At 38.7% G+C, this 27118-nt stretch overlaps 1 protein-coding gene across 3 annotated transcripts in view; it reads right to left on the bottom strand.

Moving 5' to 3' along the window:
* Positions 1-475: 475 nt before the first annotated feature.
* MYZAP (myocardial zonula adherens protein) overlaps positions 476-27118 on the bottom strand; it is a 125677-nt gene continuing 99034 nt past the window's right edge. Inside the window, exons 8-17 of one of the 3 annotated variants that reach the window (XR_013215665.1) lie at positions 25055-25180; positions 18748-18876; positions 18533-18627; positions 17525-17630; positions 9302-9385; positions 8034-8134; positions 4481-4570; positions 3877-3924; positions 971-2709; positions 476-812 (exon numbers count right to left, since the gene is read on the bottom strand). Coding sequence is in view for 2 of the 3 variants with exons in the window: in XM_077263820.1 (XP_077119935.1) it covers positions 2595-2709; positions 3877-3924; positions 4481-4570; positions 8034-8134; positions 9302-9385; positions 17525-17630; positions 18533-18627; positions 18748-18876; positions 25055-25180 (894 nt within the window). In the remaining variant the exon portion in view is untranslated. Of the gene's footprint in view, positions 2710-3876; positions 3925-4480; positions 4571-8033; positions 8135-9301; positions 9386-17524; positions 17631-18532; positions 18628-18747; positions 18877-25054; positions 25181-27118 lie in introns of all 3 variants that reach the window. The other 2 variants (XM_077263820.1, XM_077263821.1) reach the window with 2 other exon arrangements.

Here is a 27118-nt window from a genome sequence, read left to right as displayed (position 1 = left end):
TCCCATCGAGCACATTGGGGCATCATTAGTCGGCAATTGCAAAAGGAGCTGCCAGCAGCGAATCTTGATGATTTGCCCAAGTGCATTCAGTGTAGCAGAACTTTCCTCAGACAACCATTAAAAATATCATTGATAGCATGCCAAGGTGTGTTGTTGTGTATATTGCTGCCAGTGGTGCTCGTACTTGATACTGAATAAACAGAAATTTTTGCTTTCATCTTTTTCATCATTTGTATATCATCAACCTGTCTATCGATGCTGTGATTTCAATAAATATACATATTTTTCTACCTGGAATTGCAATGTCGGCGTTGAGCATAATTATCAGCTCCAGTATATGTAGTGTAATATTTCCATTAGTTTCTGATGATGTTCTAATTCCCAGCCATTTCTAGGTTCTTGATATATCTAGTATTGTGTTCACTAAATCTATTTGATTATCCATACAAGTTGATGAAGAATTTGGAACACTGAGTATTAACTAAGATATTCATTACCATCATATACCAAAAGACATCTCCCTTTTTCACATGGGAATATAGAATACACAGAGTAATGGCTGACAGACATTATAAAGTATTTGTCTTCAATGAAAAAAAAAACACATACCGGTATATTCAGTAACATTGCAAGTTCATAAATTCACCTATAATATTACATAGCGTGTGAATATTACTCATTACTATACAGCGTATTTTCCAGTGCCATTACAGAGAATACACTGATATCTGTCCCTGCTCCAGGAGGAGCTCACAAACTAATTTTACTTTACTCTCGCACAAACATTAAGTCAGAGGTGTCAAACTGCATTCCTCGAGGGCCGCCAACAGGTCATGTTTTCAGGATTTCCTTAGCATTCCACAAGGTGCTGGAATCATTCTGTGCAGGTGATTAAATTATCACCTGTGCAATACAAGGAAATCCTGAAAACATGACCTGTTGGCAGCCCTCGAGGAATGCAGTTTGACACCTCTGTTGTAAGTACATACATACACCATTCAAAACCATTTAAATAGAGCCAAACTGAACAGCATTCTGCGTTTCCTTTTACATCAATCCTTAAATATTGTTATATGGTGTTGTGAGGTAATAGAGCCCACGACTTTTTAATTATTTAAGGCATATCTACCCATGTTCCACGTCTACAGCTATGTTATGCTGGTCTATTTGATTTCAGGCAGTGATTCATAAAATCTATCAAATATATATGACTCTTATAAGAAAACCATTTGACCTGAAGTTTAAAAAATAATCACCTTTGTTGTATTATCATATAAACTGTAGTATTATAATGCTAAAATGCAGTTTTAATAAGGCACAGCAGTATCATGAAAATACAAGGCTCATATATGTACTGTTATAAGTTAGTTATTCCAACTCTTTCCCTTTAAAAAGAGATCTTATTTCTAGGGGCAAGAGCAGAAAACTTAATGAGGACCAGATTCATGAGACAACACCTTTAAACATATTTGTACCTTTGGAAATCAAGTCCAACTATTACTTTTGGATCATTTGCATTCCTAAATTTGTAAGAAAATCAAGGGCTCTCTCTTGCTTAAAATATCAATCCCTTTTTTTTTCTATAACTGCACCCCCAGCTTGGTTATACTCTACATTTTTATATGTAATGTACTGTTGCTTTCTTCCCTTAAGACAGCATCTTGATTGTTAGCTTACATTTAGCAATTTATAAATGTATACTCTGTTATAAATCCCATAATGCATCAGAACAACATCTCTTAACCAACTTGTGCCGATATTATTGCTGTCCGCTGGGAAGACATGATAATTATCCTAACCATCTATATTCTTTCTCCTAAATATGGAAATAAATTATAAATATAAAGTCAGGAGGCTGAATTGTAATTGTGTGGCGGGAGCTGTGCTGTCATTATCATGATATGCGATAGAAACTTCTTCTGTCTTCTGCCTGTGAAGAACTTCAGTGGTATAGTAAATGCAAATTCATCATACAGTAACTTCTATTGACTAAGATGGTGATCTCTTTAGGAACATAAAAGCATGTAATTCCCACAGAGAAGTATGTCATTAATTTCCTGATATAAAGAAACAAGTAAGGTAGACTAGCTGAGTTATACATTTTGGGGTCCAGTGAAAGTATGATTTAAAAAATGGAGTGTTATTTTAGAGGGCTGGGTTGTGGTAAGCCTCTCTTCTTCATGAGTTATAGATATTTAATAATATACAGTAAGTGCAGTATATATGTGTACAGTGCAGCAATAGTGTATACGTGGGTATCAACGTATAGCGAAGTGCATTACCTTTGGATAAAGGATCAATATAGCAGTGACAGATGCGTATTTTCCAGACCCAAACAGGAGTGCAATAAAAAACTGTTTCTTGTTACCAATTCATACTTAGGAGCTCAAATGTGAGGCAGCTTTTAAATAATATTTTGATGCTTCCGAGATCATTTTGGCACCTGATTATTTTGGATACTGTAAAACTGTCCTGCTGCAGTTGCCTGCATGTGCCATATTGCTGAGTTGTTTGTCTTAAACCAACACTTAAGTCTGAATGTAGAAGTGGGAAGATTTTTGGTGGAATGTTTCTTTTCTTCAGTAATCTTGAGCTTAGGACACTTTATTCTTCATACTCAACTCTAGGACTCTCATGTAAGGGGTGTATGATCTTTGAGGAGGTCCTTTAGATTCAGGTGCAATGCCATTTGGTTTACAGCTATCAATCCTATTAAAAAGAAGTGGAAATAATTATTATATAGTAATTGCATATTAACTACAAAAGAAAAATCTTTACTACCAAGATTTTTACGTTTTCGGAAAAGAATAAGACAGAATAATCTCTCATTGTCAGACTGTGATGAGTTTTATAAAGTAATCATTTGTATAATGTGGATGCATGTATGTTTTCCCACATTTGTCATGTTGAACTGGACATGCCATGTAATTGTTGCTACAGAACATGATAACATTTTTTTATTTATTTATTTTTAATTTCGCCTATCCAAAAAGAAAACCTTTTATTCTACTCCAAAGCCACTGTTGCATTGTGAACAGTTCAACAGGAACAATTTGATGAAAGATACTCTTAATTATACAATTGTTCACAATGATCATACTAATCAGATTGATTTTTGTACAATGATTTCATATAAACCTAATTAACTTTAAAAAAAAAAAAAGAAAATTGGGGAAAAAGCTCTAGAATCGCTGCAGGACTGAAACATAAGGAAACAATGCTGAAGAAGTAGTAAGTAAAAGGAAAACTTTATTTTTACATTAGACAAAGCATTTCAGCATTGTATGGATGTCAGCAGGCCATTGATAACACTTCAAAACCTAGGCCAGTTGGGGACCCCCAGCTGAGGATCCTTCTCAATGAGCTAACAAACAATGTCTTTTGGTCTGGTGGATCTGCTCCACCATGGACGGCCATTCATCTGATGATATATCACCACCACAGATCAACTGATGGTCTGATCATCATCAATAGTTTCTTTTTGCCGAAAAGTAACAGCTAACCTTGATTCAAAAGACTCAGTCAAAGTAGAAAATATTTCAAGTAGCTTAATAGTGCCCACTTAGTAGTTTCTGCTACAATATTTCCCAACCAAATGTGGGTGCTACTGTTCCCAGATAATAAAACATTTCTCAAGACTTGACTGGACATTTAGGTTTTTCCCTACCTCATAAGAAATACCTGTATGAAAGAGAACTACACATTTAGGTCACATTGTGGCCATGTTGGTCATTGACTATGAAGATCAAATTCCATACAATATTTAGGAAATTAGCATGCATAGCCTCATACCACAGTAGACCTTGCCTTCTGGATTCATCTTTTTTAATTAATACCATACTAATATTTTATTCGTTATTACAGATTTTAACTTACTCGGTAGTAGTTGCAGTGTTTGTACTTGGAGGTGAATCTGATGAGAACCTGCGAAGAGAAAATACACGACACTAAAACAATGAGATTTTTCCACATGCTAACTGCTTTTCCATGATCACATACAATGGGAACGACGGGCTGAGAGAATCTGAGTAAAGAAACACATGTAAAGCACTTTTGGGTGGGACCATTTCATCTTTGTTAATGTTGCTTACTACAGTGAACAGAACAGGATGTTGTTCTTACTACACAATACCCAGGGGTCCCTGGAACAAAAGGTTACCAAATGCACGGTTATAGCACAATGTACAAAATAACTTTAGAGAGCCATAGACGTATACTATGGCATCTGACTAACAAAAGCAGTACTGCTATCCACAGGAAAAACTGTGTGCAAGGTAATAAAGAACACTAAAGGTTACAAACCTTCATTGCCCTTCAAGACTCACAATAAAATAAGCATTTTTACTCCTGAGCCAACAGTGACCTGGTCATGAGTAACACGACACAACATATACATACCGGTGACGATAACTAAACACCTATGTCCACTCTGTGTTTCCCAGGCTGCTAATATAGTGTTCTTTAGATTAGCGGTCCTTACCTGCCTACCTCTGGATCGTAGTTATACATTTTCTTACTGGACTGAGTAATGGCCAATACTATCCGTGGTTGTTGGGGCTGCACTTTTTCCCTGAGTAACAAGGGGAAAGATGGTCAAATTGGTAGCATTTAGGGTACAATATCTATAAAACCCGGCTGCAGGGAAAGGCAAAAGATAAAAACCAGATGAGTTTATATAATGATATTCTAGAAAGCCTATAAAAAATGTTCTTTATTACCAAGTACTATAGCAGTACTGTTTAAGTCACCATGTCTGTACCCAAACTATACAGTATGCACAGGTCTATGACAAATCATTTATTTGGTGCCGGTTAGTACAAGGCATTTTGTGCAAGTGTCTTCCGAAAACTAAGAACTTTGCTATGCATGATTTCCCAATTATGTTCTGTTCAGCACTTTGTGATAAAACAAATATATGCTGAAAGAAGGAGTGTCATATAGAAATGTTTACTGGCATAATATTGATTGTCATAGGCAAGACACAAGGTTGTGGAAAGGAATGCAATAAAAGTAGAATAAACATTTCTCGGGTCTATAAAATGCCAGTGCCTCCACTTTATGGTGTTCTTGCCTTTCTCATTTTCATTTTAAGACTGCTTATATTGCAAGTCATCTTCTGGTCAAAAAAATATTCTACATTAAAAAAACCTCCTAAAACATTGTCTAAGGCTTCATTCAAATGTCTGATGTTCACATATGTTTTATCTACTTTTTGCATGACTACGGCTCGTACTTTATTATAGCCATATGTCTATGTTTAGCTTTTTTGGACTACGTGTTCACCAAAAAAGCTCCTGTTTTTGTTCTGGGTCAAGAATGAAACATAGAGGTATATAATTCTGTGAACATCATGACATCGTAAGGGCTCTTTTGTATTTTCAGTCCGAGTGCTGCCATGAAAAAAATGGACACCACTTGAAAAAATGTTATTCAGTAGAACAGTGCAGATGAACAATTTTTTTCACTGACAAAGGGCTCGTTCACACCGCTGTATATTCTCTCATGGAGAGACTCAAGCCAATTATTCAATGACACTGATCAACTCTGTCAGAGTTTGACCCAAGTGTCATCTTTCTATGATAGAATTCGATCACATGAGTGAATCGCAGAACAGGTGCGGAGAAGATGGAGAACTAAATTTCTCCATCTTCTCCATTGTCTCCGTGCGCATACATCGAACTGCACTGGGATAACATACGAGTGCAGTCCGATGTTTCACACCCACCCAATAGACTTTTATGGGTGCACGTGATCTGATCACCAGAGGTACTCACAGACTCGGCATGAGAAATCGTATAAGAAAAAAAATGCAGATCTGCACTGCCCCATAGTCTTTGAGCCGAGCGCTATCAGATAAAACATCGCATAGCACTTGGCCGCGTTTCTTCTGTACATCGGCTGAGACTCCCCCATTCAAATCAATTGGGTGTGTAAAATAATTCGATACCATACAGATCCACAGTATAACATTCAATTTTTATGGTTACATTACAATTCTGTAAATGTTCCTGTAAAAAAATAATTTGCACACAGATAAAAAGAAAAAAATTTATTTTTTTTAATTATCTTTCCATACTAGAAAATCACTGATGAAACACTATGGTAAAAACTGAAACACTGATAAAAATCTAATTCAAAACACTGATTAAAATCATTTAATTTTTTCATGTAAGTGAAAAAAAAAAGATGTCTGAATAGGCCTAAAGGTAAATGTTATAATTAAAAAAAAGGCTTTGTCATGCGTTATGCTGTTTTTTTTTTTACCCTATCAGAGAACAATTTAGCTCTGCTTTTTAACATATTATTAGCATGACCTAATATCAGCGCTGTGATTTGCAGCGATTTTCCAACTAACAGTGCAAGTTTTTAAAGTGCCCAATGGCTTCTTTTGTACCTTATGAAAGGAAAGCTAAAAATGCTTTGCTATAAGTACAGCCTTACCTAAAAAGGATTATATTGTTTGAAAGTAATCTTTGTGTTTCTACATTTTTCCTATTATTATCCATTTTAACTTCCACTGTTACATTGGCCACTGGACCATTTCATATGCTGACACTTTTCATCAGTGTATTTTTCAGCTTGTGCTGTGTACACTGTGTGCAGTATCAGGGTATGTTTCCACGGTCAGTAAATGTTGTGGGTTGGATGCTGCATACATTCGCTGCGTCCAAACCACAGCGGCCAGATGTTACAGCATAGTGGATGGGATTTCAAGAAATCCAATCTCCACTATGCGTGCACGGACACATCCAGCTTCCCTGCGGAGACGGACATGCGGTGCGTCTTTCCAGACCGCAGCATGTCTATTTATCTTGCGGAGATACATATCACCTGTCCAATGTATTGGGAGCGGTGATTCCGCACAGTTCAGTGAACACATGCGGAATCACCTGCATTCAAAAGCCGACAGCACTTTGGACGGAGCGGACATGTCCTGAGTCCAAAGCGCTGCCAGTTACTGACCATGGGGATGTAGCCTCAGCCATCATCTCATTATCTTCAAAGCAGAATTAGGCCATGTGCACACGTTCAGGATTTTTCACGTTTTTTTCGTGTTTTTTCGCTATAAAAACGTAATAAAAACGCGAAAAAAACGCTTACATATGCCTCCTATTATTTACCTAGGAGTGCATTGATCTGCTTACTTCTCGCACGGGGCTATGCCCACCATGCGGGAAGTAAACAGATTATGTGCGGTTGGTACCCAGGGTGGAGGAGAGGAGACTCTCCTCCACGGACTGGGCACCATAAAATTGGTAAAAAAAAAAAGAATTAAAATAAAAAATAGTGATATACTCACCCTCTGATGGCCCCCGAAGTGTTCCCGCCTCTCCGGTGCATGCTCTCTCTTCCGTTCCTATAGATGGTGTGGTTCAGGACCTGTGATGACGTCGCTGTCTTGTGATTGGTCGCGTGACCGCTCATGTGACTCACGCGACCAATCACAAGCCGCGACGTCATCACAGGTCCTGAACCACACCGGCATCTATAGGGACGGACGCCGCTGAGGAGATTGGCTGTCTGCAGAGGGTGAGTATAACCATTTTTTTATTTTTTTATTATTTTTAAACATTCTATCTTTTACTATAGATGCTGCATAAGCAGCATCTATAGTAAAAAGTTGGTCACACTTGTCAAACAGTATGTTTGACAAGTGTGACCAACCTGTCAGTCAGTTTTTCAAGTGATGCTACAGATCGCTTGGAAATCTTTAGCATTCTGCAAGCTAATTACGCTTGCAGAATGCTAGAAAAAAACGGGAAAAAAACGCCAAAAAAAAATGCGGATTTCTTGCAGAAAATTTCCGGTTTTCTTCAGGAAATTTCTGCAAGAAATCCGGACGTGTGCACATACCCTCACAGTGAAAGAATGAGATTAGCGAGAATCACATCATTGCCAATAGATAATGGAGACAGCACAGCTCCTCCCTGTGACTGCGCAGTAACCTCTGCACATGAAACAGAGCATGCTCACAACTATCTTACAGAACTAGTTTTCTAAAGATTTCCTATTTCCAAGTGCCTGTTACTTACGTTTGTGGAGGTTCACATGAAGTTGAAGCATCTTTGGTTTCTGGGGCTTCTTTTGGTTGGTTTGCCATCAAGTATTCCATTTTGTCTTGTAATTCATTATTCTAAAATAAAATACAAATAATTTAGGATGATGCTGTAGTATTTTAATACAGTGAAGCAAATATTATCATAAGTAACAATGCTTTACACCACATAAAAATATTAGACATTTTAGGCTTTGCAGCACTAAAATGATCCTAATCTTCCTTGCACAATTCAGTAATAATAATACAGATTGCAGAAGAGACATAAGTTATGAGACATAATTAATGACTACTAAAAATTCCACACTTTATTGAAGTCTGTTAAAGTAGTGATAACAACAGAAAAATGCACCTATCAGCATGTGGCACCTGCGCATTTTTGGGGCGTATAGCATTCTTACTCATGGTCCCATAATTAAAGATGCTATACACACCAGAAAAAGGCAGGCACTATATGCTGATTGGTGAAATTTTTCTGATCTTATGTTAACTTGCTTCAATAAAGTCTGGAATGTTTTACTCTGTCTCTGTCTGATCTCCCCTATATCCTTAACCATATGATGACCATGGCAGTGACAATATTTTCGACTCTGGAGAACGTCACGCTTTATTGGCGAGCTGGATTTTTCCTTTTTTGTCTTACCACAGTAAAAAAAAAAGGGGTCTGGAAAACCAGTTTAATGTATCTGAAGCAATCCCATCCAAATTTTTCTATTAATATATTTCAATCATCATATTATATAGCACTGGTACTTACAATTGCTCATTTTACCTTTCTACCCAGATAATTATGTTCTTTTCCATTAGGTCTTTGATAACAATGTGATTAAAAACTGACTAACTTAATCCTTCTGAGCTCTATGTAGAAACAAGAGGTCAATTTTCCCTGTACGAATCATCAGTCACTGCAAAAGTCCCTGGCAGGGTGGAGGAGGGAGCAGCTGGGTCAAGAGTTGAAAAGGGAAATGATAAATGCAGGTAAAGGAGACTTCCTGTTTCCACATAGAGCATAGAAGGATTCAGTTGGTCAGTTTTTAATCACGTGATGTCATAGACCTAATGGAAAAGAGAAGAATTTACTGGGTAGAAAGGCAAAATGAGCAATTGTAAGTACAGTGCTATATAATATGATGGCTGCAATATATTAAGAGGATAAAAACTTTAATGGGAGGAGTGCTTCTTTAAGGTTTAATATCCTACTAGTATGTGTTTATGCCATGTTACAGTTAACAGCTGTCTTCTTACCTCTCCTTCCAAGATCGCTATTCTTTCTAGAAGCTGCTGAATAAGTAAATCCTTGTAGTGGACCTTTTTCCTTAATAGCTCAATCTAAAATAAAAAAAGAAAAAAAATTGATTCTGATAATATCTGGTAGTTATTAACCCCTTCATGACTTTGGGATTTTCCATTTTTCCGTGTTCGTTTTTCGCTCCCCTCCTTCCCAGAGCCATAACTTTTTTATTTTTCCGTTAATATGGCCATGTGAGCGCTAATTTTTTGCGGGACGAGTTGTACTTTTGAACAACATCATTGGTTTTACCATGTCGTGTACTAGAAAACGGGAAAAAAATTCCAAATGCGGTAAAATTGCAAAAAAAGTGCAGACCCACACTTGTTTTTTGTTTTGCTTTTTTTGCTAGGTTCAATAAATGCTAAAACTGACCTGCCATTATGATTCTCCCGGTCATTACAAGTTCATAGACACCCAACATGACTAGGTTATTTTTTATCTAAGTGGTGAAAAAAAATTCCAAACTTTGCTAAAAAAAAATAAAATAAAATTGCGCCATTTTCCGATACTTGTAGCGTCTCCATTTTTCATGATCTGGAGTCGGTTGATGTCTTATTTTTTGCGTGCCGAGCTGGCGTTTTTAATGATACCATTTCAGTGCAGATACGTTCTTTTGATCGCCCGTTATTGCATTTTAATGCAATGTCGCAGCGACCAAAAAAACGTAATTCTGGCGTTTCGAATTTTTTTCTCGCTACGCCGTTTAGCGATCAGGTTAATGCTTTTTTTTTATTGATAAATCGGGCGATTCTGAACGCGGCGATACCAAATATGTGTAGGTTTGATTTTTTTTTTTATTGATTTATTTTGATTGGGGCGAAAGGGGGGTGATTTAAACTTTAATATTTTTTTATTTTTTTCACTTTTTTTTACTTTTATTTTTTTTACTTTTGCCATGCTTCAATAGCCTCCATGGGAGGCTAGAAGCTGGCACAACGCGATCGGCTCTGCTACATATCAGCGATCATTAGATCGCTGCTATGCAGCAGAAATGCAGGTGTGCTATGAGCGCCGACCACAGGGTGGCGCTCACAGCTACCGGCGATCAGTAACCATAGAGGTCTCAAGGACCTCTATGGTTACAATGCAGAAGCATCGCTGACCCCCGATCATGTGACGGGGGATGGCAATGCGCTCATTCCCGACGCCCGGCCGGAAGCGCCGGTTAAATGCCGCTGTCTGCGTTTGACAGCGGCATTTAACTAGTTAATAGCGGCGGGCAAATCGCGATCATCACGAAATCAAAGCGGGGGATCTGACCTCGGACGTACTATCCCGTCTGAGGTCAGAAAGGGGTTAATAACTCTTTTTCATTGTTGGAGAATACATTGGATTCTGCTATCAACACCTAACTCACAATGAGAGCATGGACACACAACCTTTATTAAAAAAGTAGCCACCTATACAGTGAAAACTCTTTTTAATTAAAATGATGTGTGTAACATGTCCTTTAAAAAAAAACATTTAGCTAATTATAACTACGATAAATTCATTTTACAGTGATATATAACATGGAAAAAATTTCTGTGAGCCAATGCTGTACTTCCATACACACTATGACATGTTCCAGCACGTCATACTGAGGCCCCAAACTCTGCCACACAGAGTGTGCAGTTCAATAGTAGGCAGGGACCCTGGCATCCGAGCAGGAGCAAGCTCTGACCTGTTGAACATGTAATCAAGTGTATGAAGCCAATTGTCTTATTTTTACTTGATATCTTTTTGTTGAAAAAAAATATAAAGTGTGTAAAAAAACAAAAGAATGCAAACCATGGAAAAATGTTAACAGCGGTCATAACTATAAAGATATCCCAATAAATATTGAAAATAAGACAAATCAAATACTTCTCAGCACATTAAGGGCTTGTTCACACGATCCTTTTTTTGCTGCGTTTTTTTTCAGGTCCTGATTTGGAAAACCCGCATTGCAAAACTGCACTGCTGATTTTCCTGCTTTTTCTTCTGCGGATTCCTCTGCGGGTTTTCAACAGCACTTTCCTATTGGTGCATGTTGAAAACAGGAGTGGAATCCGCAGAAAGAATAGACATGGTACTTCTTTTTTTCTGCAGGCAAATCCGCGCGGATTTGCCTGCGAAAAAAAGGATAGTGGGCACAGCGGATTTTGTTTTCCATAGGGTAACATTGTACTGTACCCTGCATGGAAAACGGCTGCGGATCCACAGCCTCAAAACCGCTGCGGATCCGCAGCAAAAAAAGGATCGTGTGAACATAGCCTAAATGTCAATGTTGCAGTCTATACAAAAAGAGAATCCATGTGTTTGTTTCAGAAGTATGATGATATGCTCAACAGAAAGCAAACCAACAGAAATCAAAGTAGTAGGAAGAAAAGGCTATGAAACAGTAGTGGTAATGAGAGGTTTAGAGAGGGAGAGGAAGGGGGCATGCAGGAAACAATTACCGAATTAGCGTACACCTTGCCATTATAATAAGTTCTAGAATCAACCCTGCCATCTTTCTAAACCAGGACCACAAGAAAAGTTCCAACAGGAAGCCCAAGTGTTATAAAACTCATCAAAAAGACCAAGGTCATCTGCTAATATTTCCTTCATCACAATCAGGAATTTAATCGTTGAGACCCATTCCTCTATGGTGGGAGCTGAAAGCTAAATGTCTTTTGACAGTCGCGTTACACCTATTTCATTCTCTCACAATGCCCTTTCTGAATGTGAAATGAAAATGTGCCCTCCTAAATTCTCACCTGTTTTATAAATATGGCTTTATTTTTTAGAACCCTTCTCTATTTTTTATTTTCTCCTAGTAATAACTTTGCTTGTCACTGCACAATAGCCGAATCTTATTGCCTTGTCAAAAAATATCTTTTGAGATTGATGGTTGACATACTAGAACATGAATTCTGCTGTGCATTCAACCTAAGAGTTTGTGCAGTTTCAGTCAACACCTTGGTTTGGAAATAGATCTAACATTTACCATATGTCATTCTACTATAAGGAAGACTGAGAATTGAGATGTGACACTAAATCCCAGTTTAAAACAAAAAATTGTTGAAAGATCAGCAGCCTAAAGAGAGCAAGACTAATGGGCTGTTATGTGTTCTCTCAAGGTTCCGTGCCATTATTTAGTCAGGCTGAATCTCCTTTGTATGAACTATACAATGTGAACTAGATGAGGACTTCTGCATGTCTACAAATTGTGCTGCTTCGTGTTACAGTTGATCATCCTTATTCCTAGCTGTTCACTAAGTAGGTTAAGTTGATGTTTTTCCAGGAAGTTAAGCTTTTCTTAAAGCTTAATCAGTGTAGTTTAAGGACACAAATAGTCAGTACTGTCAGAACTGCTCATTGAAAACCTTTAATAAAAAGCAGCTACAAATTTCAAAACTATCTAGAGCACTAGAAAGAAACAAACACTTCCCCACACCTGCAATGAAATCATAATAGGTGCTCTGCCGGGGTCATTTTCTTTCCTTGGTCAAGATTCAAATTGTAGACAAGTTGGCAATTATCTTCCTTGAAAAAACACTCTTTATTAATATATGTGCTTAAACACCAATCTACCCGAAACCTGTTTGCACCTTCCTGGCCCAATTTTACAATTCTGACCAGTATCAATTTATGTGGTAATAACTCTGGAACACTTCAACAAATCCCAGTGATTCTCAGATTGTTTTTTCATGACACCCTGTACTTTATGGTTGTGGTAAATTTAGTTTTACATTTTTTTGTGTTTATTTGTGAAAATATCAGCATTTTTGCAAAGATTTTGAAATTTTCAAACTTTCAATTTTTTTATATCCTTGAACCAGTTAGTCATGGTGTACAAAATAATTTATAAATAATATTTCACATATGTCTACTTTACATTACTTTCATTTTTTTAAACATATTTTTTTTTTGGTAGGAAGCTAGAAGGGTTTCTCAGCAATTACAAAACAGTTTTTTAGGGACCACATCACATTTAAAGTGTCTTACAGGGGCATATACGATGGAAAATACCCAAATGTGACACCATTTAAAAAACTATACCCCTCAAAGTGCACAAAACTACATTCAAGAAGTTTATTTACCCTTCATGTGCTGTACATAATTTAAAGGAATGTGGAAGGAAAAAAGGAACATTTTAATTTTTCCCACAAAATCTTAATTTAGCCCTAAATTTTGCATTTTTACAAAGAAAATGAACCACACAATTTGTTTTGCAATTTCTCCTGAGTACGCCGAAACCCCATATATGGGCAAAAACTTCTGTTTGGGCACACACCAGGTCTCAGAAGGGAAGGAATGCCATTTGACTTTTGGAGTTCATAATTGGCTGGAACAGATAGCAGATTCCATGTCGCGTTTACAGAGCCCTGATGTGCCTAAACAGTGGAAACTCATAAGTGGGAACTTGCTTTTTTTAGTGGATTGAGTTGAAGCTTTTATTGGGAACATTTTACATAACATTTTGGATCACATTTATCCTGAGCTCTACGCTGAGCACTTACATCAGGATTCTCATCTAAATCTCTGAATTACGCTATTCAGATGAAATCTTTAAAGGATCCATTTACTATAATGAGGCAGCAGCATTACTTTGGACTCTGTCTGGCCTTTGTTCTGTAGTGTCCTTCTTTTCAGATGTGCACAAAACTGTGATCGACCAAGCTTTTATGCAGGCTTTTATGCAGGCTTTAAAAGACGGACACTGCTGGATCATAGGCAAGACAGCATCCACAGTGTCTCTATCTGCCTCATTATAACATTATAAGGAAGCTGGTGGTTCCATCTGAATCATGTATTTCAAAGATTTACATAGAAACCCGGGTGTAAGCGCTCAGCATAGAACACAGGATAAATGTGAGCTGAGCTTTACTGAGATCTTTGTGAGGCAGAATGAACAAATCAACAGCAGGTGAAGAATCTGTTCCATTTAATTTTAACGCTGTTCCTCATTTGCTATAAGGGATTAGATGAGTTTATCCTCCAGGTCGGAGTGATTACAGCGATGCCAGATCAAGTCCTATCAGTTTAATTAAACACAGCTGGACTCCAATGAAGGAGTAAAACCATCTCAAGGAGAATCACAAGGAAATAGATATCATGTGACTTAAATTATTATTATTATTTATTGTTATAGCGCCATTTATTCCATGGCACTTTACATGTGAGGAGGGGTATACATAATAAAAACAAGTACAATAATCTTAAACAATACAAGTCATAACTGGTACAGGAGGAGAGAGGACCCTGCCCGCGAAGGCTCACAATCTACAAGGGATGGGTGAGAATACAGTAGGTGAGAATATGATTGTTTGAGCAAAGGGTCTGAATACTTATGACCATGTGATATTTCAGTTTTTCTTTTTTTAATAAATTTGCAAAAATTACTACATTTCTGTTTTTTTCAGTCAAGATGGGGTGCAGAGTACATTAATGAGAAAAAAATGAACTTTTTTGAATTTACCAAATGGCTACCATGAAACAAAGAGTGAAAAATTTAAAGGGGTCTGAATACTTTCTGTACCCACTGTACTGTAGTCTTGACGAGAATGGTATAGGGTTGTTTGGGAATATGGGTTTTGTGATTTTTGTGCTTCAAAATAATTTTTTGCACTTCAAAATAATTTTTTGCACAAGCAAGGGGAAAAATTCAAGAAACAAACATAGGGAGATGCTGTATTGACTAAAATATGGAAAGATTGTTCTGTGTTAAATTATTTCAAGACTCATATCTGTTCAGTTTCAACAAATGTTGCAGGCTGAATAATTCAAATAGTTGATGTTGCCTTGAATTACAACAGGGGCGTACATTTGCTACAGCCTGTGCTCTGTAAGCGTTGCATTGTAAGGTACATACTGTATATTGGTATTCATAGCAACTGTTGATTTGAACCTTTTTCCCTCATCAGGAACAATGTTTAGAAAGGTTTTATTTTTAATTAAATGCATTCATTTGGGGCTAAAAATCATTTTTGCAGTTGGGTTTTATTAAGAATCTGTAAATTTGGGGTTTTACAGGCTCTTGAGTTTTAGGCACATGCAACTATGATAAAGTAGCTGAGAACAGCTCAGAAAAAGAGATTAAACAGTTACAAATTCCTCATGAGACTGAGGCGAGCTGACTGATGGATTCTTAACCCATTCTGCAGCCAACAATAAATTGTGCAACACAGAGGTTATAGGTAGTGATTTTTTTTTAATCCAACGCAATTGTAAATATGATTTTTAACCTCAATTATGCACATTTAAGTAAAGGAGGACATCTCCTTTAGCCTATTCCTGACCTTCGCCGTACTTATCCAGCGTAAATCGGGACCAGGTGTACGGGATGGGCTCAGAGGCTGACAAGAACAGCCATTATCGGCCTCTAATAACCGTGGTGCAAGGATAGGGGGGCATGATCACGGGTGCTGATAGGTTGTCGTAACAGCTGGGTCTGCTGAAGACCTCCATGCCTGCCATTATCTGTCTCCATTGAAACACAGCCTGTGAATGGGCTTCATAGAAGACCATGCTTTTTACTATATACTGCAATAGTTGTATAACAATATATTATAGAATAAGCAAGTTCAAGTCTTCTAATGAGACTAAAACATATAAAAAAAATAAAAGCTCAAATCATCTCATTTTTTCCCCATTAAAAATAAAGATATCAATATGTACATATCACTGCATCTGTAAAAGTCTAATCTTTCAAAATATGAATCCCACAAAAAATTGAAATGGCAGAATTGGTTGGTTTTCAGACAACCATCAAAATGTCATATATATCCCAAAAATGGTATCACTAAAAATGTCAGCTTGCACTGCAAAACAAGCCCTCCAAAAGCTCAATCAATAGAAAAATTAAAAGTTACCGGTCTCAGAAAATGCTGACAAAAAACATTATTTTTTAAAAAAAAGTTAACATTTTTTTTTCACCACTAAAGTAATGACAAAAATAGACATGTTTTGTATTGCCTTAATTCTACTGACATTAAGAATCATGATGCCAGATCATTTTTACCACAAAATTAATGGCGCAAAATTAAAACACTCAAAAATGTCTGCATCACAAGGGGTTTTTACAATTTCACCACACTTGTATTTTTTTTCCATTTTCTAGTACATTGTATGTTCACATAAATGGTGTTATTCAAAAGTACATCTCCTCAAAAAATTACTTCATACATGATACATTGAAGAATAATTAAAAAGTTCTAGAAGAAGGTGAGCTAAAACGAAAATACAAAAATGAAAGTTTGCATGCGTCAGGAAGGACGGAGGTGTAATGAAATATTTTGTGGATAACCCAGACTTTACCAGATTTTCATCAATAATATGCTGTACTGTTATGATCTGGTGGCCTAAGAGCAGCATGGGACGTACTCTGGAGAAGGTGGTACCTATACTGACCGCAGACCCTGAACCTCACACCGCAACTAGAAGTAGCCGTGGAATGTACCTAGCGCTCCCTAGACATCTCGACACAGCCGGAGGACTAATTACCCCTAGAGATAGAAAAGGGAAAACTATCTTGCCTCAGAGAAAATCCCCAAAGAACAGGCAGCCCCCCACAAATATTGACTGTGAGAGGAGAGGGAAAAAACATACACAGACTGAAATGAGAATTTAGCAAAGGAGGCCACTTCTAGCTAAATAGAAAGGACAGGACAGAGTACTATGCAGTCAGTATTAAAAACTAGAAAATATCCACCACAGACAATACAAAAACTCCACAGCTAACTAAAGATATGGAGGGTATATGTGCATCTCCAGAGATACCAGCTTGGCTAAAAAAAATCCTAATACAGACCAAGCTAGACAAGACAAAACATAGAAAGGAACTGAGCAATAAGACCACAACATGTGGACAGCAAATCAAGGCCAGAACTTATCTTTGATGAAAAGAACTGCAAAGCAGAAGGAACCAGGCAGGGATGTGAATCCTCCAGGAACAATGGACAACTGGCTTTGACTAAAGGGTGAAGCAAGACTAAATAGCCCCGTCCAAATTGCAAAAGGTGAAAAGACCTGATAAATGCTGTGATTCAGAGACAGCAGCGCTACCACTTACAACCACCGGAGGGAGCCCAAGAGCAGAATTCACAAAACTGTACACCATTTGGTTGAGAGGAGAGAACTGTGCCAACTGGAGACCTTCAACTTACAATGTCGCAGCTGCAAAAAAAAGGCTCATGTTCTTTCATCATTTTAAGCCATACTGATAGCCTCACCTCTTCAATCATATGTTTTACTTTCTTCTGTTGGCAGTGTACCATGTCATCTAGGTGTTTAATGCGCTCCCGTAAACTTGTTGCAGCTTCCTCTAAATTTTGGGTCCTGAAGAACAAATATTATTAAATGAATCGCAAAATTATAAAACAAAAACATTTTTTACAACTAGGTTTCCTAACAAATGTTTCTACGGTGAGAAAAGGGATTGGGGTCCAGTGCTCAGGGAAACTGAAGATGGGTTGTTCCTCAGACTTGGGCATCTTTCTGATGTCAGTGATTTTTCTGGTACGCAGAAAAAGGTACAATTTTCGACAGTGTCTTTGATCTGAATTTCAACAGTGTTTGGTCAGTGAGTCAGTTTTTGTCAGTGTTCCATCAGTGATTTTCTAATGAACATTAAAGCTTCTTCTATCCTTTATAATGTTAATCACGGACTGCACATTGATGACAATGTGGGTTGTCTGTGATTTTTCATGAACCAATTAATAGATTTTGGTCCATGACATGTCTCAGTTTTTTTTTTACAGACCTTTATATCCTTAAATAGACATGGGCATGTGCCCAATCACATAAACTATAAGTAAGCATTCTATCCGTGAAAATTACAGAACACGTACGTGATTCACAAACGAATGAATGAGGCCTTAATTGTATTAAATGTAGGGAACACAAGAGATAAACAGATCATCGTAATAATATTTTGTGCCACTGTTACCATATTATGGCTCTAAAGAACCACATATTCTATGGGGCACAATTAATAGGGAGGTGCCTTATTTTGCTAATTTGGGACATTGTTATTATTATAGAAGTAAATCTGCAAAGATATTTTACAGCATCGAAGTAATGGATGAAATCTTTGTCTCACACAATATCTTTTTATTATAGCATGTTACTATGTTGTGCTTGAGTTTTACTAGTTCCTTCTGGGCAGAGATGGTTGGTTGTATGGTGGAGAAGTTGAGATTGAATCTGTTCGACAGAACCTGGGCTAGTTGAAATTTTACCTTGCTCGTTCTGTCGATGTTATCTCCATCTTTTGATCAAGTCTCTGAATTCGTTCCTCATGCCGTGTTAGCTGAACCTGGAGTTGCTCTCGTTCCTACAAAGAACACTTTGTTCATACACCTCCAGACATGTAGACCATATAAAACACAACATGTCACAGTAACAAACAGACCATGAGACCTGAAAAATTAGTTAAAATTAGGAATGCAGGTACCTGATGCATTCTATGAACTAGTCTGTCAAGTTCTAGAATTTTAACATCTCGTTCTTCTATTTTTGCTTCTGCGACTTTAACTTTCTCACTGGCATCTTCGATGGCCCTGAGATACTGCTCTGCTTGGCTCTGAAATACAAATAATATATAAATATTGTTTTAGTGGAAAAACTAGCTGAGCAGAGGATTATTAGCTGGAAAACTGCACTGTCCAGTTACATTTTAAAAAAGGAAGCACATGATAATTTAATTCCTTTTGCAGTTGGAAACACTGAGTAAAGTTATGGAGGGTATTCAAAATACGGATTCCCTTATACTACCTGTATGTCACTGATATTGCATCCATACTTTACCTTAAAGAATCTGCCTTACATTATTCAATTTCCTGCTTAGACGACAGCTCTTCAGTATTACAGAGTCAAAGTATGGATGTAAATACATCTCTAAATCCCTTATTAATGCACTTAGGTTATTAAACTATTTTCCTCTGTATTTGCAGCTTAACACTCCAAACTATTTATATGCACATGTAGCTCTTTCAGAGACAATTCCAGAAATACCTTTTAAGCCTCTTTCACACTTTGGTGTCTCCGGTACGTGAGGTGACAGTTACCACATGCCCAGGAGAAACTTACACACATACAGTGCTTTTCAAAATTATTCGGCCCCCTGGAACTTTTCACATATCATGCTTCAAACATAAAGATACCAAATGTAGATTTTTGGTGAAGAATCAACAACAAGTTGAACACAATTGTGAAGTTGTATGAAATTTATTGGGTATTTTAATTTTTTGCGGAAATTCAAAAACTGAAAAGTGGGGCGTGCAATATTATTCGGCCCCTTTAACCCCTTCATGACCCAGCCTATTTTGACCTTAATGACCTGGCCATTTTTTGCAATTCTGACCAGTGTCCCTTTATAAGGTAATAACTCAGGAACGCTTCAACGGATCCTAGTGATTCTGAGAATGTTTTTTCGTGACATATTGAGCTTCATGTTAGTGGTAAATGTAGGTCGATAATTTTTGCATTTATTTGTGAAAAAAATCGGAAATTTGACGAAAATTTTGAAAATTAAGCAATTTTCAAATGTTGAATTTTTATTCTGTTAAACCAGAGAGTTATGTGACACAAAATAGTTAATAAACAACATTTCCCACATGTCTACTTTACATCAGCACAATATTGGAAACAAAATTTTTTTTTGCTAGGACGTTATAAGGGTTAAAATTTTACCAGTGATTTCTCATTTTTACAACAAAATTTACAAAACCATTTTTTTTAGGGATCACCTCACATTTGAAGTGAGTTTGAGGGGTCTATATGGCTGAAAATACCCCAAAGTGACACCATTCTAAAAACTGCACCCCTCAAGGTGCTCAAAACCACATTCAAGAAGTTTATTAACCCTTCAGGTGCTTCACAGCAGCAGAAGCAACATGGAAGGAAAAAATGAACATTTAACTTTTTAGTCACAAAAATGATCTTTTAGCAACAATTGTTTTATTTTCCCAAGGGTAAAAGGAAAAACTGAACCCCGAAAGTTATTGTACAATTTGTCCTGAGTACGCCGATACCCCATATGTGGGGGGGAACCACTGTTTGGGCGCACGACAGGGCTCGGAAGGGAAGGAGCGCCATTTGACTTTTTGAATGAAAAATTGGCTCCAATCTTTAGCATGTCGTGTTTGGAGAGCCCTTGTGTGCCTAAATCTTGGAGCTCCCCCACAAGTGACCCCATTTTGGAAACTAGACCCCCTAAGGAACTTATCTAGATGCATAATGAGCACTTTGAACCCCCAGGTGCTTCACAAATTGATCCGTAAAAATGAAAAAGTACTTTTTTTTTTACAAAAAATTTCTTTTAGCCTCAATTTTTTCATTTTCACATGGGCAACAGGATAAAATGGATCCTAAAATTTGTTGGGCAATTTCTCCTGAGTACAATGATACCTCATATGTGATCAGAAACCACTGTTTGGGCGCACGGCAGAGCTCGGAAGGAAGGGAGCGCCATTTGACTTTTTGAATTAAAAATTTGCTCCAATCGTTAGCAGACACCATGTTGCGTTTGGAGAGCCCATGTGTGCCTAAACATTGGAGCTCCCCCACAAGTGACCCCATTTTGGAAACTAGACCTCCCAGGGAACTAATCTAGATGTGCGATGAGCACTTTGAACCCCCAGGTGCTTCACAGAAGTTTATAAAGCAGAGCTGTGAAAATAAAAAAATCATTTTTCTTTCATCCAAAATTATTATTTAGCCCGCAATTTTAACAGGAGAAATTGGACTCCAAAAGTTGTTGTCCAGTTTGTCCTGAGTACGCTGATACCCCATATGTGGGGGGAAACCACTGTTTGGGCACACGTCAGGGCTCGGAAGGGAAGTAGTAATGTTTTGGAATGCAGACTTTGATGGAATAGTCTGCGGGCGTCATGTTACGTTTGCAGAGCCCCTAATGTGCCTAAACAGTAGAAACCCCCCACAAGTGACCCCATTTTGGAAACTAGACCCCCCAAGGAACTTATCTAGATGTGTGTTGAGCACTTTGAACCCCCAAGTGCTTCACAGAAATTTATAACGCAGAGCCGTGAAAATAAAAAATCATTTTTTTCCCACAAAAAAAGTTTTCAGCCCCCCTTTTTTTTATTTTCCCAAGGGTAACAGGAGAAATTAGACCCCCATAGTTGTTGTGCAATTTTTCCTGAGTACGCTTGTGCCCCATATGTTTGGGTAAACGACTGTTTGGGCGCATGTCGGGGCTCAGAAGGGAAGGAGCACCATTTGACTTTTTAAACACAAGATTGGCTGGAATCAATGGTGGCGCCATGTTGTGTTTGAAGACCCCTGATGTGCCTAAACAGTGGAAACCCCTCAATTCTAACTCCAACACTAACCCCAACACACCCCTACCCTAATCCCAACTCTAACCATAACCCTAATCACAACCCTAACCCCAACACACCCCTAACCCTAATACCAACCCTAACCACAACCCTAACCCTAATCCCAACCCTAACCATAACGCTAACCACAAGCCTAACCCTAAGCCCAACACACCCCTAACCCTAATCTTAACCCTATTTCCAACCCTAACCCTAATTCTAACCCTAACTCTAGTTCCAACCCTAACCCTAAGGCTATGTGCCCACGCTGTGGATTCGTGTGAGGATTTTTCAGCAGATTTCCAGTGTTTTTTGTGCGGATTTCACTTGTGGATTCCTATTGAGGAACAGGGTTAAAATGCTGCGGAATCCGCACAAAGAATTGACATGCTGCGGAAAATACAACTCAGCGTTTCCGCCTATGGGGGTGATAAAGGGGGGGTTTATTTATTATTTTTTTATTTTGATCACTGTGGTTCTATCACAGCTATCAAAATGTACCTGGAATAAATCTGCTGGCTGGCAGATTCGGTGGGCACACTGCGCATGCGCCGGCCATTTTGGAAGATGGCGGCGCCCATGGAGAAGACGGACGAACACCGGGAGGGACACCGGAGCTCGGTAAGTATGCGGGGTGGGATCGGACCACGGGGGGGTGAGATCAGACTGCGGGGCGGCAGACAGGAGGACGGAGGGGAGTGGAGGACAGCAGAGGACAGGACGGAGGATGGGGCGGTGGATCGGTGGCGGGGCAGATCGCGGTCTTCAGCCATGGCCGATGATATTGCAGCATCGGCCATGGCTGGATTGTAATATTTCACCAATTTTCATTGGTGAAATATTACGATTGCTCTGATTGAAAGTGAAAGTGAAACGTCACTTTTAACAGCCAATCAGAGCGATCGTAGCCATGGGGGGCGAAGCCACCCCCCCCCCCCCCGGGCTCAAGTACCACTCCCCCTGTCCCTGCAGGTCGGGTGAAATTACAGTTAACCCTTTCACCCGACCTGCAGGAGCGCGATCCGACCATGACGCATATGCTGCGTCACAGCTCGGATTGGTACAGGTTTTCATGACGCATACGCTGCGTCAAAGGTCAGAATGGGGTTAACTTAATACTTTGTTGCACCACCTTTTGCTGCGATTACAGCTGAAAGTCGCTTGGGGTATGTCTCTATCAGTTTTGTACATCGAAAGACTGAAATTCTTGTCCATTCTTCCATGGCAAACAGCTCGAGCTCAGTGAGGTTTGATGGAGATCGTTTGTGAACAGCAGTTCTCAGCTCTTTCCACAGATTCTCGATTGGATTGAGGTCTGGACTTTGACTTGGCCATTCTAACACCTGGATACGTTTATTTGTGAACCATTCCATTGTAGATTTTGCTTTATGTTTGGGATCATTGTCTTGTTGGAAGACAAATCTCTGTCCCAGTCTCAGGTCTTTTGCAGACTCCAACAGTTTTACTTCAAGAATGGTCCTGTATTTGGCTCCATCCATCTTCCCATCAATTTTAACCATTTTCCCTGTCCCTGCTGAAGAAAAGCAGGCTCAAACCATGATGCTGCCACCACCATGTTTGACAGTGGGGATGGTGTGTTCAGGGTGATGAGCTGTGTTGCTGTTACGCCAAACATATCGTTTGGCATTGTTGCCAAAAAGTTCGATTTTGGTTTCATCTGACCGGAGCACCTTCTTCCACATGTTTGGTGTGTCTCCCAGGTGGCTTTTTGCAAACTTTAAACGACACCTTTTATGGATATCTTTCAGAAATGGCTTTCTTCTTGCCACTCTTCCATAAAGGCCAGATTTGTGCAGTGTACGACTGATTGTTGTTCTATGGACAGACTGTCCCACCTAAGCTGTAGATCTCTGCAGTTCATCCAGAGTGATCATGGGTCTCTTGGCTGCATCTCTGATCAGTCTTCTCCTTGTTTGAGATGAAAGTTTAGAGGGACGGCAGTGTCTTGGTAGATTTGCAGTGGTATGATACTCCTTCCATTTCAATATGATCGCTTGCACAGTGCTCCTTGGGATGTTTAAAGTTTTGAAATCATTTTGTTTCCAAATCCGGCTTTATACTTCTCCACAACAGTATCACGGACCTGCCTGTTGTGTTCCTTGGTCTTTATGGTGCTCTCTCCTGCCTGTTGTGTTCCTTGGTCTTCATAATGCTCTCTGTGCTTCAAACAGAACCCTGAGACTATCACAGAGAACGTGCATTTATACGGAGACTTGATTACACACAGGTGGATTTGGTATCTTTATGTTTGAAGCTTGATATGTGGGAAAAGGTTGAAAAGTTCCAGGGGGCCGAATACTTTCGCAAGGCGCTGTAGACCCATTCAAATCTATGAGTCAGCGCACAAGTCAGTGTGTTTCCATAGATCGTGTGTCCATGTGCAAAACACGTTGACTTGTCCTTTTTTTTTTACAACAGAATATTCCGCAATACGTCCCACACACGTGCACACTGATGGCACACGGACTGATGTTAATAATCTGGGAATGGGCCAATAACCCTATAGGTTTCTAGCTTGTTAATAACAGCTCACAGCTATTTGCTTAGCCTTTACTGGTTATTATAAGGGGACCCCCAAAAAAATGGAGTGTGGTTCCCCCTATATTTACTAACCAGCAAAGGATAAACAGACAGCTGCGGGCTGATATTAATAGTTCGGAACAGGGCCATGAATATTGGCTCCCTCCCAGACTAAGAACTAAGGAAAAACTAGGACGGACCCCATACCGTTTTTTTAAATTTAATTATTTATTTAATACGTGCAATACACAGATGGCCAGGGCTGACTACAAGTCTCATCAGCGTCGCCTAATCTCGCTGATCGTAGGGAGTCAGGCGACAATGATGAGATATGCATTCAGCACCCAGCGTGTGGGAACAGCGATAACTGTAACTGCTTTTTCCAAGCACCTGTACATGTGACACTGATGGCACACGGATGCCACACGTATGATATACATGGATAAACGGACACGGATAGCACCAGTAGTGGTGAAGGAAGCCTTACATAGCTAGTCCGTTTTTCCATTATTGAGGAATAAGTGTTTGAATTGATATTTAAATGGATATGGTAGATCTAAAGCCTCTGTCTCTCCAGCTCTATTCCCCACCCAGTACCGCTTCCAGCTGAATGACTGACAGGTCCTTTGCCCCAAGTCATACAGCAAAGAAGATATCGGTCAAGAAAGAGGAGAAACGCTGGGTGGGGAATAAAGCTGGAACGACTGATGCTTTAGATCTAACATATCTATTAGCATATAATTTTAAACTATTATTTCTTATACATCCTACACTTTTTTTAATCTAGAAGCTGGAAAAAAACTCAGCTATGGACTAAATATAACCAGAAAGAAAACCCATACAACAATATAACATTTCAAAAATTTTGAAAGTACGTACAACCATGGCTTCTCTTTCTGTTGTATATTTCACCTCCTCCTCATGTAGTTTCTGCTCATACTGACTATATAGCTTTCGTGTCATATCTCTCATGACATTGGCATTAGCTTCTTGAGAAGATTCTACCTGTTTAAAAAAACCCGCAAGATAAGGTTACAAAACATTATTCCTGAGCCAACTGAGTAAATATTCAAGATAAGGACAAGAAACATTGATCTGATATCTGGAACATTCCATTGTCCTTTTACAAATGAATGCCAATTCTAATATTTTCTCTTGTTCATATTGGAATGTTCTCACTGTGAGTAGGTTAAATGTGGAATAATATTTTGCCATATCACAGAAAGAGTAACTCTAAAAAGGAAAGAGAAGTAGTGGAAGGAGACTAAGGTATCGATAAGACTAGCCGAAGTTTAAAGGGAATCTGTCACTGGATTTTTGCTATGTCATCTGACAGCAGCACAATGTGGAGGCAAAGACCATGATGCCACTGATGTATCACTTACTTTACTGGGTGCTACAGTTATCTGCTTCAAATCCAGCAGTTCTCTAAATTCTGAACTCTGTAAAACCCCATCCACACCACTGATTGGCAGCTTCCTGTGCACTCAATGCTTAATGAAAAAGTTGCCAATCAGTGGTGTGGAGTAGTTGGACTACCTGACAGCATGTTTACTAGTTCTCTAGTGATTATCTCCCGCTGATAAAACTGGGATTTTATTAAAACAACACTAGGTAGCCCAATAAGTGTCACATCGCTGGAATCAGGAACTCTGCCCATACATCATGCTGCTCTTAGAATAGGTGGAAAAACCTGGTGACAGACTCCCTTGAAGAGGATATATCACCTCCTGGGACACCTCACAAAATAAAAAAAGACCAAATATAAACTGCTCTTCAATATATGTAATTAAGAAAAACTTTCCACTAAGTTAATAAAAGCTCTAGGAACTGTTTGGCTATTCTGGAAGAATTGTGAACTGGGAGATACCACTGTTTGGGAGGAGACTGGGAGAGTGCAGCATGTAAACACAGGAGAGTCTCTTATCTCATGCTAAATGTAGTTATATTTTCCTCTGTAAAATGGATCCTCGTTAGAGATGAGCCAATCTCCTGAAATTATTTTCAACCAGATTCAAGTGAATCGTCCAACAGTTTCAATTTGGTCCGAATCAAAAGTGCCACAATTCCCCAGGACTCCAAAGCATACTAAACAGGGGAGGTTAGAGGTTACAAAAATAATAAAAGATTACATTTACCTGTGCAAGGCCTCACACGATTACATAGGGCATGACGCATCACTATTCTTTAACCAGTCCTCAAAAGAATCCACCAAAATAGACCCCAGCTGTCTGTTATTTTGCTTGATTTGTGCAGATCAAATACCTATAATTTTGAATATACCAGAACCCTTTTCATGCAGCTATGTCCTCCTTTTAGAAGATTAGCTATGTTGGAGACAGCTATGCAGTTTAACCCTTTAAAAACTCTTCTTTAACTGGTATGGAGAATACATAGGGACATCCTATTACTTGTCTGGTATATATCAATACTGAGTATTAATTGAAGTTTGTGCTACTGACTGAAAGGAAGAAGATTTCCATCTGACTTGCGTGTCACCGATTGCGTGTCATGGAATGCATTCGTGAAACAATTCACCTTTATGGGAATACGTTTATGTGAATAGAAAGATAAGATACAGACTGTGTATCTCACACTCTGTCAGTATGGTCACTGCAGTGACAGGAGTCGCAACACTGCAGGCTACCATAGGCTTGCTTTACTCTTAGGCCTCTTTCACACTTCCGTTTTTTACAATCGGTCACAATCCGTCAAAATGTTGAAAAGACGGATCCTGTGCAGATTGTAAAAAACGGATGCACTGGGTCTGTTTTTTTACGGATCCATCCAGGCTATGCGCACACGTTGTGTATGCATCTTTGCCGCATTTTTCCGCTGTGAAAACGCATACACAACATAACCCATGTTAAAAATAATAAAAAAAATTAAAAATCGTGATATTCTTACCTTCCTGCATCCCCCGCATCTTTCCCGATGCTCCTG

Source organism: Ranitomeya variabilis, chromosome 5, assembly GCF_051348905.1.
Source record: "Ranitomeya variabilis isolate aRanVar5 chromosome 5, aRanVar5.hap1, whole genome shotgun sequence".
Lineage (NCBI taxonomy): Eukaryota > Metazoa > Chordata > Amphibia > Anura > Dendrobatidae > Ranitomeya > Ranitomeya variabilis.
The sequence above is the reverse complement of the archived record's forward strand: the minus strand, read 5'-3'. Positions and strand labels throughout refer to the sequence as shown.